Source organism: Pleuronectes platessa, chromosome 15 (assembly GCF_947347685.1).
Source record: "Pleuronectes platessa chromosome 15, fPlePla1.1, whole genome shotgun sequence".
Lineage (NCBI taxonomy): Eukaryota > Metazoa > Chordata > Actinopteri > Pleuronectiformes > Pleuronectidae > Pleuronectes > Pleuronectes platessa.
Window position 1 is genome coordinate 1,908,401 of NC_070640.1, and position 16,175 is coordinate 1,924,575.

Below are 16,175 nucleotides of genomic sequence, written 5' to 3' on the forward strand. Positions count from 1 at the left end.
GAGATGAAGCTCACCTCCTTTAAAAATGTAATCAAAAGAGAGAAAGGTGGAGTTGATGTTCTCTGGCAAGATCCACATCCTCCTCTACCTCTGATTGGCTCTGACCTAGATATCTGCTAAATGATATGAGAAAAACATGCGTTTAACAATTATCATTCCATTTTGATGACAAAAACATATATAGTTCTGAAATATGTTGTTGTTTGGGACAGTGTCAAGAACTTACACAAATATCTGACCTTCATAAAGAGGATCTTTGTCCAAGGTTTTGATAAAATGGACAAAATAACGTGTTCTTTCATCGGTGAAAAACTTTCACTGTAGCTAAATTAAAATTAAAAACACCATCTTGTCCACTTCAGTTCTGTTTAGGATTATTTGTTGAATGTCAGTATTTAGTCGGCTTTCAGACCAAGGTCGCCCCTGCAGTAAAACAACACAGTACTTATTTAAGAAATGTGATAATCTTCAGATTTCTCATCTCGTTTCAAAGCTCACAAGTTATTTTTCATTTTACATTTTTCTCCCGAAACATTTGAAATTTCCACCAAGTCCAGATTTAATGAATTCCTAAGCGTTGGCAGCGTGGTTGAGTTGTGAGCTTCCTGTCGATCTCTGAGTCGGAGAACATGGAGACATGATGGAAGTCAAGAGCTGTGGATTGAAGGTTTTCCAGTGCAGAGTTCTTTTACTTGTCTTCCTCCACTTTGATTCACACACACACGTGATCGCTTCCCACCATCTGTTCCTCAAGATTATTCCGTCTTTTTCATACTCATCCTCTTTTACCGTCTATCTCAATTACAGTCAGCCGCCCACGTCCTGCTTCCACAAAACTAAACATGTGCACACGTTCGCTGCAGAAGTTTCCTTCTCTCCTTGTCTTGTTTTTCAAGGTCTCGTTGAGCAGCGAGAAAAGCCCCCGAGGAATATCAGTGCGACGTGCGCTGAAATTTTAATCAGGAGGAAATGGGGCGGCACAATCTCGCTTCTTTTTAGTATAAACTTGCACAGATGGACTTTTGCTGCTTGTCAGGTTCTTGTGTGACACACTGAGGGCGTCTGTGACTGAGAGAGGAGAAGAGGAGAGGAGGAGGGCAGAAGAGAGAAAGAGGAAAAATGTTTCTATATTATGATAATAGTAATAACTTTATTTTGTATAGCTCTTTTCAAGAACAAAATAAAATAAAAGATATTCAATTCAATCTTCAAGGCCAATCACATTGAGGTCGAAACCTGAAAATCTATAGAGAAACACAACAGTTCCCACTATTACTCCCACGCACACACACACACACACACACCGAACACACACACTCAAGGTTTCCTGTTTGTCAGTTTGACCTAGACGGGTGGAAAGTGCGTGGAGGAATTATAAAGAGCTGCATATGAAAGAGAATTTCAGCTCTGAATATATAAAACTTAGAGATGTGAAAAGCAAGTGAAGGACAAATTATGGTATTTAGGTATTTTTTTGATTTATAATAATTATATTCAGTCATTAGTTTGGATTTTACATGGAATCAAATTTGTAATGTTAAGGCAATTTCATTTAAAAGAACCTGCATATACTAAATGATTACTTGAAGTTAAATACATTTTATGGAAACATGAAAGAAACAGCATCTGCAATGTCACCAGTGCAGAGTCCCATCAGATGTCACAGTTTTTCTTACATTGCATTAATCACATTTTTCATCTGGGTTCAGATCTCAACTTACACACTAGCGTTGTTGGGCAAACTGATTTGTCAAAGAACTTTGGTTTATGGATACAGAAGATTAATCCTGAATTAATATTCTCATCCTGTGACATTTAATCTCATGTCAAAGCTTAAACTACTAATAAGTCAACAACTATTTAGTGGTTTGTCTCTTGAAGGTTATGACTCTTTGTTTTTGATGATTTCATGATCCAAATCTTAACAATAACACGAAAGCTGCTTCAGTCACTGAACTCCGGATATTGTCCCAAAATTATTCCGAGGAGCTGTAATGACAGATTCAGTTGCTCCGGACATTCTCAAGAGCAAAACCTCCCAGTGAGAGACTGGAACTGTTGAGAACCATTATGTTGTGCATTCAAATATCTCAGGATGATATATTCTGGTCCATAAAACATTGTTACACAAACACATTTGTCTCCACAGTGTGATGTCACTCGTTCTAACCTTTTAATCCTGAGTCTTAAACCCTGAATCAGATTAAATCCATCCTGACTCAAACACAAACACACAAAGACAATCAAGAGTCCTCAAACCCAATGTGTGTGTAGACACTGTACACACAGTTTGTTATTCAGTGTCATATTCCTCTGAGCCAGCGGTCTGATTAATAATTCACTGTATTTCATGCAGTCACTGGCACCATTTGTATTTAAAGTGTCTCACTAATTGCCTCCTCCCATCAAGCTAATTATTACTCCATTGTGCTGTGATCCTGTAATTCACGAGGCCGAGTCACTGGAAGTCGCCCGGCGTGCAGAATGACTAAGTGGAAGACGAGGCGGCGTCTGCCTTTTGTATGCGGCGCTGCAGTGGGTCTGTGTGGTTGTGTGTGGTTGTGTGTATATAAGGCCTCCGTCAGCATTGATATTCTCCTCACGGGGTCGTCAAGCATGAAATAGAAGAGTACACTTTCTGTGGATAGACTCTCACCGGAGCGCTGCTGGAGAGCGAGAGGCTGAAGCTCTGGAGAAATCTCTCAGCTGACACCGAGGCTGACGGAGAAGCAGCAGGAAAAATAAAGTGATCCTGTTGCATGTGCTGCATTGTTGTGTAACCGTGTTGCAGTGTTTTTAAAGTGATTGTGTGCAAGTTACAGCTCGTTTAGAACTAATGTTGAATTTTCACGATGCTGCTTCTTGTTAATTTTGAACTCTGGATTTATCTGAGGAGTGTAAACCTTTGCTTGTTGGTGTGGGAGGATGAGCTGCTGTAACTGATTCACAACAAGTTTTACAGCAAACAAAGATATTGAGATTATTCAGTTTGAAGATTTGAATGCACTTCCCTGCGGAGATTGCAAAAATAATAATTTCTATAATTCTATTTAAGATGTTTTTAGGAGACTTGAACATTTGCTGACAACAAATTAATCACAATAACTCGTCCATAACATTTATCTGTTGGTTAAAAGGAAATCAGGGACTTTAACCTTTTCAATTGAGGAGACGAAATTACCTAAACTCTATGGAAACCAGTCTGAAAAAACCCCTGTAGTTTATTTTTATCTCGATGGGCAGGGATGTGATGCAGTGTTATGTCTTTACTATGCCTCTACAGAACATATGCATGTGTGTGTCTCTGTGTGTGCGACATCGTTCAGCAGCATCCATTCACGTGCTGGTGTGTGTGTGTGTGTGTGTGTGTCTGCAGGGCGTCAACCGGGTGGTGAAGGATGCTCAGGTGGGACGTGACGGCGAGCGGAGGAAAGACTGGCACGACTACGAAGCCATCAAAAGAGACGCCTCCCGCTCCGGTGGGTCCACACCTCCTCTCATTTACATGCATGTATACATAGTAACACACACACACAGACACACACACAGACACACACACAGTTCCTCCTCTCTTACTACTCTCCAGCTCGGCAGCAGGGCTGTAAATCTGAGCTCTGAATGCAGTTCATATCTGCTACAATAATCACCAGCTCTGTTTTATTTTCTGCTCAGGGAAATCAGCCTCTATACAAACAGTGTAAATTATTGATAATGGGTTCATCCCTGGAACGAGCCCCTGAAGTCTCCGAGTTGTTTCTCCACACGTGTAACTTTTAAGATGGAAAGTGGGTAATTTCTGCTTAATGGAACCAGCTGTGTGTGAATGATGACCGTTGTTTTTCTTCTGCGGGTGTCCACTGGTCCCTGCTTCTGCTTTTTCAATAAAAATGCATAATGTGAAGCTGTAAAAACTATAAAACCATTAGAGTTCATATTTATTTCAGCATGTTTCATCAGCAGGTTTCTGGCTCTTAAAGTCCAGGCTTTTTATTTTTAACGTACTCTGTTTGTGATGAACATGTTTAATTTAGTTATTTTCATTCTTAAGCCGTAAACAACAACTGGATGAGCTCTCGTGTTCCTCTTTTATTTAATATATCGTTTCTTCAGTTTTTTGGACTTTTAATTGTGTGATTTTGGTTGTTATATTCATTTAAATTTTGTTAATCAGTGTCTTCCATGTTTTTTTGTGATAAAAATGTCCCTATTTTTGACTTTTAACGTCTCAAAAATCCCCTGAAACTAAACCTCACCTTGTGATCTTGATATCTTTAATTTAGTGTTGTGATCTATCATTTAAAAGGTGTGTAAAGTTGCTAACTGTACAGTGTGACTGGTTATAGCAGGGATACAGTGAAGTGGGCCTGACACACCGAGGCCCTGCACTTGTGTTCACAGTGGAATCTTTGTTGCAGGTAATGGAGAACAGGGGAGGGCGTTCCCCCTCACAGACTCTGACCGGGTGGACCAGGCCTACAGAGAGAACGGGTTCAACATTTACGTCAGTGACCGGATCTCCCTGAACCGCTCCGTGCCCGACATCCGGCATCCGAAGTGAGTCCGGCATGTCTGTGTTTGTTTAAGGAGGGAGACAGTGGAGGGGGGGAGGGGGGGGGGGGGGGGGGGGGGGGCAGGAGGTGACACGTCAGGACAAAGGAACCAGTGGTGGCAGAGTTGAGCTTTGAACCAGGATCTCTGTCAAACACGTGACCACGGACTCTTGGTATCTCACAGGCTCCGGTCATAGAGACTAGTTAAGAACTGATCTCCTTCACTGGAGCTTGTTTTCAGATGCATCTGCAGTAGAGTTCAGGCCCAGTGGTAACTCTCTGACACACCCGAACCAAGTCTGAGACCAAACTGACCGAGCCAGAACCAACACTTCAGGAATTCAATTTTCCCTCATTCCAGTGCAGTGTGAAAAACAGACTCATACCTGAATATCATTTTTTTTTAAACTCAGAACCCGGCCCGATCTGTAAGCTCCAAGCCGACCCCGGTCTGGTGTCCACTATTCAAACCTTTACTATTTGTGTTGTAATGACACTTCTTCTTTGACAGTTTATACAAATTACATGACACAACTACTGGAAGATAAATATGGATAAACTGCCTTGAATCTCATCTACAAATTCACAACTTGTTGATTTGCCTCTTTTCCAACCAAAACCATCACTCCAGTTAAAAATGGAATTGAACTTTAGGGGTTATTCGATTGTAAGAATCCAAAGTAGAAACTGATTTCTTTATATTTTAGTTTTCCGTGCATTTCCACCTCCTAACTCTCGATCAGCCACATTTTATAGAATGTGAAACCATTTGCTTTAACTTGAGAAACAGCAAAGTTTCCAGGAACCTCTCGCAACCCTGCAACTTTCCTCCACACAATTTAAACCCCTCGGCCAGTGTTTCATGGCAGTTTCCTCTTCAGAGGGGCCGGGACCCGGCGCCTGCAGGGTTTCATTCCAGCCACAGACTGCAGCAGGTTATTTCACAGATTGGCACTTCATCAACCAAACAGCCAAAATGAATCACCTGGTGCCGCCTTGGCTGGATTGGAAACCTGCAGCCTGTGCGCTGTGTGGCAGATGGTTGTTGCTCACCAGCCGGTCTGATCAGGGAAGTCTGTTCGTAGATGGAGTCATAGAATCAAATGGCCAATCCACTTCAGGAGGAGAAGTCATTTTTGGCCAAGTTTGATCTCTGGATCTAACAGGAAGTCCCAGCGCCAGCGGCCGGGGAGCAATCTCCTTCAGCCCTGGATGTTGAATAGGTAGAGAAGCACTTTCATTCACTCAGACGGTTCGGAAATTGATTTGATTTGGCAAACTTTCCACTCAAAGCCTGTTTTTCTAGCCTCTCGGCGATGGCAGCCCCGAGGATTCACCTCAAACGAGTCCATGCTGCAGTTTGCTGAGGAGTTGGAAAGAAAGTTGTTGATTTTAAGGCATTTAACTAATAAATAGATACGTACACGTGATTCTGTGTAGGTCATGTATTAAAGCTTGAGAATCCCAAGTCTAAGGAGTTTCTCTTGGTGAACTTCTTCTTGAAGTAACTTGACGTTGACTGAACTGACTGAGATCTAACAGTCAAGCTTCAGGGTTTACCCTTCTCCGTTAATGTGCTTTATAACAACTTGAACAAGTTTCCTTTGGCTGCGTTATTCAATGCTTTGCAATATGGTCAAACATTGACATTTTCATTATCAGTATTTGAAGATCTGAACGACTTCAATCTTTAAACTTGTCCTGGACTTTCCTAAAGTTTTAAAAACTATAATGGTTCTCAGAGGATTGCATTTCTCCTGCCAAGGCCCAACAATTAGATAAACATCATGTTTTTTGAATTTTTAAAGACAAAATCACCGAGAGAGATAATCTGACACATTTAACAGATCATTTTCATTTTCTCTAGATACTAAGAAAACCAAAAACCCAGATTCAAACTGGAATGTCCCAACGGCCTCTTAATTTCAATCAAACTGCTCAAAATGTCACACGCTCATTGATCCCAGTCCTCTGATTGGCTGCCTGCAGGATTTATTTTCATCAATGTGAATTGTTTCCTGGGTAAAACTATTTTGCAATGTGAGAGAAAGTGAACTAACATCCTCCCTGACCTCATCCTCCACCTGGTGTTGTGGAAGGATGGTTTTTGTCTTCTTGCTTACAAACCAACCAACACACATACAAATGGACGACAACAACCTCACAACTCGACCTGTGTGTGTGTGTATACAATGTAGGATAATGGGATGAGCTGCCTCATGTTGTGAGGGGATGAACACTGGAGCTAATAGGACACCTCAACATCAAACCCTGTTTTGAAGACACCTTCATTTTGTCATGCTGGATCCGTCCCAGCTCATTACAACAGGCAGTGTTTGGAACCAGTGTTCCAGTTATCAACCTCCCGGGTCGATTCCCAGAGGAGCTGATTACACAGCACACAGCACCTAGGTCCTTATAAACCACGTCCCTGACAGCAATTATCAGTGTCATTGATGCCCCCCCCCCCCCCCCCCCGTGCCTCTGCATCTGTGCACAAGGTGTGAAGAGCCGATGATAGATGTGCTCTGTGCGCTGGAGCAGCTCTCGTACTGACGGCTGTGGCACCAGGGTTATTTTATGAAGGAGTGTTTCCTCGGTAAGAAGATGAGTAACGAGAATAGAGGAGGTGGGAAATCGAATTTAACCACGTTGGTCACATCTGGACAAAGTGAAGCCTCCCAATCAAGACTGAATACAAGTAGAACCCCTGTGCCGACCCTCAGATGCTGCTTCTTTCTTTGTGATCTACTGTGAACGGGATGGAACAGATGACATGTTGGTGATGTTTCTAATCTGTGCTGACACAGGAAACACCAGGAAACATCCAGTGGGTTCATCAATGCTCATAGGGAGGAAATGTCCTGATAGAGCAGGGGTGCCCAAACTTTTTATCCCCAGGGCCACATATAGAAAAAAGTACCAAGGTCTGGGCCACGCCCCCCTGCCCTGGAGCGGACTGTTGACAGTGGGGGGGCGTGGCGGCGTTCTAAGGGACAGCTGCAATACAGTGCACCATAGTCCATCACATTACATTTCATTTAGCTGACGCTTTTATCCAAAGCGACTTACAATAAGTGCATTCAAGGGTACAAACCCAGAACAACAAGAATCAAGAAAGTACAATATCTTCAAAAATAGAGCAAAACTACAAAGTGGCACATTAAGTGCCATTTACTACTACTAAATTGTTAGTTTAAAAAAAAATAAAGGTATATATATTTTTTTTTGTAATTATTATTATTTTTATTTTATTTTTTTATTTGAGGCGGGCCAATTTAAATGGATGGCAGGACAGCCCTGTGATAGAGCCTCACAACATGGGAGCTGACGCTGCCATCGACTTTAGCGAGTAAAACATTTTCAATACAGAAACATATCGTGGTTATTTATAATTAATACATATGGCAATGATTTCCTAAGATTAGGTTATCAAACCCTTGGGATAAATATAATATAAATATATTACGATTTAATTAAAACAAAACTGATCGTGATACGTGTGGGAAAGTTCATATTGGACTCAGACTAGACTGCAGAGTGTGGTGTGAGGTGTGGACATCATGGGTCCAGAGAGGATGTCAGCAGGAGGTTTAACGTGTCTGGTCCAGGATCAGCAGCTCAGACGTGGTGAGATACGTGGGTTTGGAAAGGAGGATTCCTCGGATGCTGGTGTTAAAATCTGAGCTGAAGTAAACAAACACAATCTCTGCAGAAGTCCCCTTGTTGTCGAGATGTTGTAAGATGTTCAGTCTCATGGACGAGCCTGCATCTCCTCCAAGCCCCACACACAGAACTGATTATACTACAACCAGGATCTCCAGGAAACTTCCAGCATTAATGAAGAGGAGTGAAAACTGTCGGGCGTTTAGAAGTTAAGTTTAGAACCTTGAGTCACGGAGGAAATGTTCAGAATCCTGTGTTAGAGAGCCGATGCTGTAGAGACATTATCATCTACATGGACCTGTGGCTTCAGTCCACATGGCCGGGTTTCTTCTCACTCTCCTCTGACTCATTCCAGAAGAAAATACTGGAAATAAACACATCAGAACCTCTATAAATATCGTGTGCTAAACAGCTTGGGACCTGCTGACCCGATTCGTCACAGAGCAGCCTGCAGCGCTCTGCTCTACCTGACAAACCCCCCCCCCCCGACCCCTCTGTCACTTTCATGTTGGAAGCGGTTCTGAACGTGTTCGCTCTCGGGGTCTCGTCGGGACACAATTCATGTTCTCTCTCATTTTGCCTTCATATTTATAAATCTCCTGCATCTCATGAGTTTTTAAAGCGTTAGTCATAGAACATGTTTTCCATTCTGCGTTCATACGACTATAATTGCCTGATGTATACAAGGCTTTGTGTTTATCATGGTTCAACACTCTTGGATGCACCTCAGTCAGTGATCGACCTTGATAAGCACAAGCTTCATTTATGCAAAGCAAACATTTGCATCTCATTTTTCAAGAAGAAAAAGCTTTTTGCTGAGTCATGTATTGAACATGTATATAAAGATGGACAACATCGTCTTGATCGCCCCCTGGTGGCTGAGTGCAGTACAGGTCATTAACCCCACCAGCTCCAGGCCTGCCCAGGGGCGTAGAGAATAGAGCTTGGGATAAAGAGATAACACTTTGCTGGGATATCATCATCATGGACGACTTGACAGCTCCTTAAAGTGAAGCCAGTGTCCCATGGTGGCCCCACCTCCACCTCCTCCATGTAGGTGGATGGGACATGGATCAAACTAAACACAACAAAAACAAAAACAAATGCATGTTTAAGATGTTATCTGGTGTCATGTTCGAGGGGTTTCGTGTTCCTGTTACAGCTGAGACCGACTCACAACTGGTATAATGTGTGTATCTGCTGGACATCTACCCCCCCGCTCCAGTCTCAGATAGCCACTGCAGAAAGGCTTCATGTCTGCCTAGTGGGAGGAGATGGAGTTTTTATTTCCATCTGTAGACAAAGTCACTGGCACAGGCCAACAGAAATTACTTCTGCTGCTCTGGACTCTCAGGCCTCCATCACGTGGTCCTACATGCTTCACACGGGAGGGGGGGGGGGGGGGTGAGTGATGCTCTGTATGGAGGAGAGGAGCTGGTGTCTCTGTGTGACGGGTCGAAGTGACAGCAGAGTGACAGGTGTCGTGACAGCCAGGTGCCACATCAGTGCTCGGGGGGTGCAGACCTCCCAGCGGTGCTCAGACAGCACGACAGGCCGGAGAGACTCTGAGATAATTAATGTCTGTGCAGATCCCCCCCCCCCCGACTTCTCAGAGAGGGGGGGGGGGGGGAGACGAGTGGAAGACGAGTCAGCAGGGGGTACGATTCATTACATGGTTTTTAAAAGAGCAGCACAGTGTTCGACCATGAGGAAGAAGAGCAGTGTCACTGATTCCAGAGGATTGTTAATCACTGCTGTCGAGTGGGATTTGAATATTGGAACGATATTATCACCAGTATAGCTTTTATACTTTATAGTAAATGTTACACGTTGAGAGTCATGGGCTGTTTTGAGTTTCACTATATATCACATGAAAGGGTGTAGCCAGTTTCTGGCATCTTTTTGTCAACACAACATTCCCTGTATGACCAGACCCTTCATTTTTCACTTTGACATAATGTATTAACCTAATGGACCCGAAACCACACAAGACACATCAAGTGATTTGTTCATGCTGGTGTCATCTGAGACTCTAGGGCGCTAAACTTATATTTTCTTTAGCATTAATATCAGGTTTTTTATTTTGCTGTAACTGCCTCTGATGATGCATTTGCAACCAATCTGCCATTTCTGTAGTTTCACTCCAACAAGTGGTACTATTGGATTTAAGGTCTGTTTACTAAGAATGACAAACCCTTCTCTGTTTCCCTCGCTTATATTTTTCGATTTTGGTTTTGTGTGTCTGTGTGTGTGTAGCTGCAAACAGAAGCTGTATGCAGAGAAGCTCTCCAACACCAGCATCATCATCCCGTTCCACAACGAGGGCTGGTCCTCGCTGCTGAGGACGGTTCACAGCATCCTGAACCGCTCGCCTCCACAGCTCATCGCCGAGATCATCCTGGTGGACGACTTCAGCGACAAAGGTACAGAGCACACACACAGACACACAGACACACAGACACACACTCTCTCTCATCACTGACACACACCTGCGAACAGGAGCGCAGCTGCAGCCGGAGGAGCTTTTAATAACTGGGACTTCTAGACGTCTGTGGCCTTTTCTCTTTCCCTCTTTCGTGCAGGTGAACTGTTTTCTCACGCACAAGCCGAGTCACTTGTTGTCCAGTGTTTGTGAACGAGTCAGAAAGAAAAACATATCAGATTCAGGAGAGGTTTGCGTGTTTCTTTAGTTTACCATACGCAGGCTGAGGAAGTCAAACACACACACACACACACACACTTGTAAGTCTGTATTTCAGAAAGCTGTATACAGATTTCTAACCTGTTTACTTTTGACTTTGTTGAGTCTATGAATCAGTTTTAAATGTAAAGCCTCGAGCTCCTTCCCAGGCTACATGGAGATCACATTATCCATTTGTATTGCTATGCAGAGGAGAGCTGCCGTCTCCTCTGAGCAGATGGTGATGATGAGGACGTCCTCTGACCCTCGCTAGTGTTATTGAGGTCAGCCGGAGAATTATCCCGTTTCTGGTGTGGCTCGGTGTTCCTCACACAGACGCCCTCATCAGTCTGAACTGGGGAGTTAATGTACAGCTCTGATCCCTGCACATAATAAATCGGAGGACAAGTGCAATATCATCATCGGGGTCTGAGTGGAGCCGAGGAGCCAGATATCCATCATGAAGCCCGGTTCCCCGATCGCTGCGTGACGCATCATTTCCTGTTCACTTTTCCATTTCCTGAGATGTTAAATAATGCAGTAAAACTATATGGAGGGAGAAGGAGAAAGAAGGGGTATGAAGGAATATTTTTATCTGACATTTAGAGAGTTTAATATTACACTTTCATGGAATTAAAGATGGAGTTCCTTCAAACCGCGGCAGGAAGCTCCCGGCAGCTGCAGCGCCGCCTCGGCACAGTGACGTGGTTTTGTTTTGGAACCTCACCGTCCACACAAGGCAGATAAAGAATTGATGAGTTGCTTTGCAGGCGGCAGTTATATATTTTTTCCGAGGTGCTAATTAGTGTCTTCTCTCTGCGTTTTGTAATTATAGCTTTGCTGCCGAGCCGCGTGCATCAGGACCAGCCCCCGCTCTCCTTTTCAAAATCCTAATTAATACAACTATTCATATTTGACTCAAAGGATACCTGGTGGTTATTTATTTCTCTCTGCTACAGTTTCTGTTTTATTGAAGGGGGGAAGCTTGTTGGGTTTGGCTGTTTGGTGGATATCCAGTGAGCTCACAGGTGTGAACCGAGGACGTGCACTGCTTCTGATTCAGCCAGCGAGCTGGAGGAAACCCAGCAGAGTGTGAGGACCTGTGATGGAGTCAGTTGGGGACTGGTGTGTGTCGGGGATCATCAGATTCCAGGCGGGGGTCAGATCATTTTCATTGGGAGTCTTCATATTTATTTATTCCCCACCGTGCTCTGCTGTTCCATCTTTTTTTTTACCCTGTAGACCAGAGAACCCTCCTCTGCTTGAGTTCTGCTTCAGAGTTCCAGCTTGTTACAGCCATAAACCAGACTTATGATGTTTCAGTCTTTCTGTCCTCCAATTTTAATTTTCTACAAGGTTAAAATGCTTTCTCTACTTCCTGTGATTGGTCCAAACTATTCAAAAAAGGGTTTTCACTCTGCAAGTGAACAGAAGTCTCGGTTCAGTTTGATCCAGACCCAGACCTCCTCTCCTAGTCGGTCTAAATCTGAGTACTTTGGTGAGAACTCTGGTCCACGGCACCTTTCAGTCGGGACAGTGTGGTTCAGACTAAACTGAAAAGTCAGAGGTTCTGGACCAAACAAGTTTAGAGGGAAGGAGCCCTTAAAGAAGCAGGAGAGGACAGCGGCTGAAAGAGGAGCTGCAGCAATGGATAATGAGTTTCCTGCACTTTAGAGCATTTAAACCCTAATAACACTTATTAAAACAAGAATAGCTGTCATATAATGCATATCTACACAAAGACTAACCCCCCCATCGCACCATGTTAATGAACGATCAACAAAATTCCTCAACTTCCCTTAAATATGAGCAGAATCAATCTCCTCCCACAGTAAAAACACCTCTTTTCTAAAGTTTACGGTAGATGGATGAAACAAGCTTGTGGTTTTCATGTGAACTGAACTGAAAGTAGTCTTTAGCAGCTCGTGTGTTAAACAGCAGCATGTAAAGTGAGCCTCTGCATCCCGAGTGTTACACCATCTGCATTTGTTGTTTCATGCCTGGTGGGGTGTCACAGTCGGGGCTAAAAATGAAAACCCCATTACTCTGCTAAACAGTGAAGTCACAATTATTTATCGCACCGCAGGCACAGACCCACTCCTGGGAACAAAGCCGTCTCAGTGCACTGGAAACAACTGAAAACACATTTTCAAATCATCAAAGTATTTTCTGCTGCATTTCAGGAGCTTTTGTTCATGTCACATGATCATCGGCATCATCTAATGCAGATTCTTCCATATTTTAAGGTATTTTAAAGAGGAAAGCTGAGGTTCTAAGCTCAGTCCACGTCTCCAAACTTCTTTTTTATATATTTTTGAAGCAGAACAGGAAATCAGTAATGCATGTGGATGGGTCTTGCCCTGGTACGGCTAATAGAAAACCTGCTGTCTGGTTGTGTAGTGTTCTCAAACGCTGCCGAGTTAGAATCAGGAGGAAAACCTTCTCTGAGGATGAAAGCTGAGACGTTTGGGTGGATCACAGCCGGCAGCCGACTCCTCCTGACAGAGGGAATGACTGGAATAAGATGTAAATGTGGAAAAAGCCAGTTGGAATTCACTGGTTTGAAAACTTGACAGCTTTGAGGGGGAAGAAGCAAAACAAAAGAATTAAATATTCAACTCTCGATATTATTTTCTAACTTATACAGAAACGTCCAAGTCCTGTGTTATAATTAAAACCGGCTAAATCAACAAACCTGACAACTACAACTTTTTGCACATTAATCAGCTGAAAAACATAATTTATCAAAAGACGACTTCTTTATTTGTTGACAAAATGCTATAGTATAATATATTTTATACTTTTCCTGATCCCTTCCTCTGCTCCGACCCACTTGGACGACCACGTGGACGTCGGTGTGATGTCCATCCTCCGTCTCTTCCAGGGATCAGATCAACAAAGCTCCTAAAGCTGACTCCGGTGGATCTGCCAGCTCCGTCATGTAACTGACCTCGCTGCCCCTCCACCCGATCATCTCCACCCGCTGTTGACTTGGAAAACTCCACTCGGTAGAAGATTGTCTCAGAGCAAGTGTTTGTTTCCCTTTTTTCATCCCCATTCCCACGGACATTCAACAATCGTGAAGGAAGAAATCTATCACAGACACGGGAGACGGACCAATTCCTCCTCCCACTGTCCCCTCGGAAAATAATATCCTGCACCTGCTGGGTTTTGAATAACTGTAGAAAAAAAGTAAAACATCCCCCGCTGCGTTTCTGATTTCTATCGCTCGGATGTGACGCTTCTGGCTCCAGATGAAACCTTTCTTTTGTGGATGAAAGAAAATATCAACAGATAGGCTGTCATTACCGAAGGCTGATCACTTAGTGTGGTACCATTCACACCAGATTTATAAGTTTGTGAAAATAAACATTATGCAAACCCGAATATATACAAGTAGAACATACTACAAAGACTGTGCAGCCTATTGATGTGAGGTTACATCCCACTCAGTCAGCTGGTTTAACTGGGATTTTGAGCTGACTAATGCAAAGATAAATTGTCAAAGACCAGTTGAGTACATACATTTATATTTACATTTTTATAAAAAAAGATGATTTAAGCAAATACTTTGCATCTTGTGGTACTTGGTACTTTTCACTCTCTTTTCCTCTAATGTTGATGTCGTCACTACTACAGTTTGTGCACAGTGTAAAATACTGTACTATTCATGTACTGTAGTATGTACTCAGTAAACTGTATTCTGTCCACATGCTTTTGAGTTCTCCAAACCAGGAACTGTCAACCTGTCTATCGTCTTAAATATACTAAGTTCAATACCAAACCCTAACTTGTTCTGAATTTATCTTCCCATCTTTAGGGATTAAAAATATATAATTAATATCTATCAAAAATAGCAGCTTGAGACTGAGATTATAGAAAATATATATATATATATATATATATATATATATATATATATATATATATATATATATATGTCATTGCCAGTGCACCCAGAGAAATAACCTTTTAATGAACCTTATGATTCAATAGACGATAAATTGTGATTCAATAGACTTGATAAATTGTGATTGCTTATGCAGACTGTAATGCCACACATTGATCACTGTATTAATTGTGGCTCAACAACCTGTCTTTGTGTCTCCATGAGAACACAAAGTGTTTTCAGTTGTGCTCATTAGGATATCGTTGTTTTCTTTTAGGGGAGAAAATGGAAGTTTGCAATATTCCTGCAATATTCGACTGGAAAAGCACAATTTAGATTTTAGATTTTCCTGTTTGACATTATCTCATGAGGAAGATTTGACTGCACGTCCATGACTCGTATTTCTGCTCTGTCAGCTCTAACTTATCAGTCATCACTCACTCGCTCTCTTTTACTTGTATAAGATGAAATGGTCGAGATAAGAAGAATATTTCTATCTTTGCTTCTTTCGCTGCCTCAGTAAAGCTTCTTCAAATACCAAGAAACCACTCGGTTAAAAAAAGGGTTATTTTGTCAGCCCAAGGACGGCCTCGTGTTTCCCTTTCATATCTCATCTCTGGCATGTTATTGGGCTCAGACGTCTTCATAGCAGAGTTTCATTAAAGCGGGGCCGGCGCGAGTCCAGCTGTATCCATCATGGTTAACTGGGGTCTGTCCCAGCAGGACCAGGGAGCCACGCTGCACCAGCACCTCCTGCGATGGAGACGTGTCAGTGACTCCAGATGGATCGTCCAGTTACTCACCTCCACTGCAGAGCTCTGCAGGAAAAAATGTGAAAGTTATTATTCGGGAGCCCAGATTTTTAACATGAGAGATGTGTCCGTGAGGGAGATGAGACAAATCCAACAAGATACTGATTCTGTGCCGAAGTGTGTTTGTGTTTAGTGAGCGGAATAACATGCAAATCAGTTGTGTGTATCTGGATGCTAATTTGTTGCTCGCAATTTGAGTCGGTTATGACATGTTCCAAATTGGGTTATTGTGTTTCAGCAGGAGAAATGAAAGTGCAGCGCAGCGTGGAGGGAGGGAGGGAGGGAGGGAAGGAGGGAGGGAGGTGATAAACGAGGACGAGAAATGCATTTACACAGAGTGAGAGCTGGAACAATCAAGACGCATGACACAGCACTGGGAGGGGGGGGGGGCACCGGGAAGAGACAGAGAGACGGGGGGGGGGGTAATTAGGTGGATGCTTTAAAAGGGAATTAAGTAATTTACGACTTTTTATAAAACGGTATCGGTGAAAGGTCGACATCAGCTCATCACACGATGGCCTGAAATAGACAGAAATATTAAAAGGCACCTTCACAATGAAACGAATGAAAGAGGCGAT

The 16,175-nt window shown here is 42.9% G+C and overlaps 1 protein-coding gene across 1 annotated transcript in view; it reads left to right on the forward strand.

The window, feature by feature from the left end:
• Positions 1-16,175, forward strand: part of LOC128457324 (polypeptide N-acetylgalactosaminyltransferase 10) — a 47,057-nt gene that overhangs the window by 17,780 nt on the left and 13,102 nt on the right. Inside the window, exons 2-4 of the mRNA XM_053441974.1 lie at positions 3,377-3,479; positions 4,416-4,554; positions 10,473-10,639. Of these exons, the coding sequence (XP_053297949.1) occupies positions 3,377-3,479; positions 4,416-4,554; positions 10,473-10,639 (409 nt within the window). The remainder of the gene's footprint in view (positions 1-3,376; positions 3,480-4,415; positions 4,555-10,472; positions 10,640-16,175) is intronic.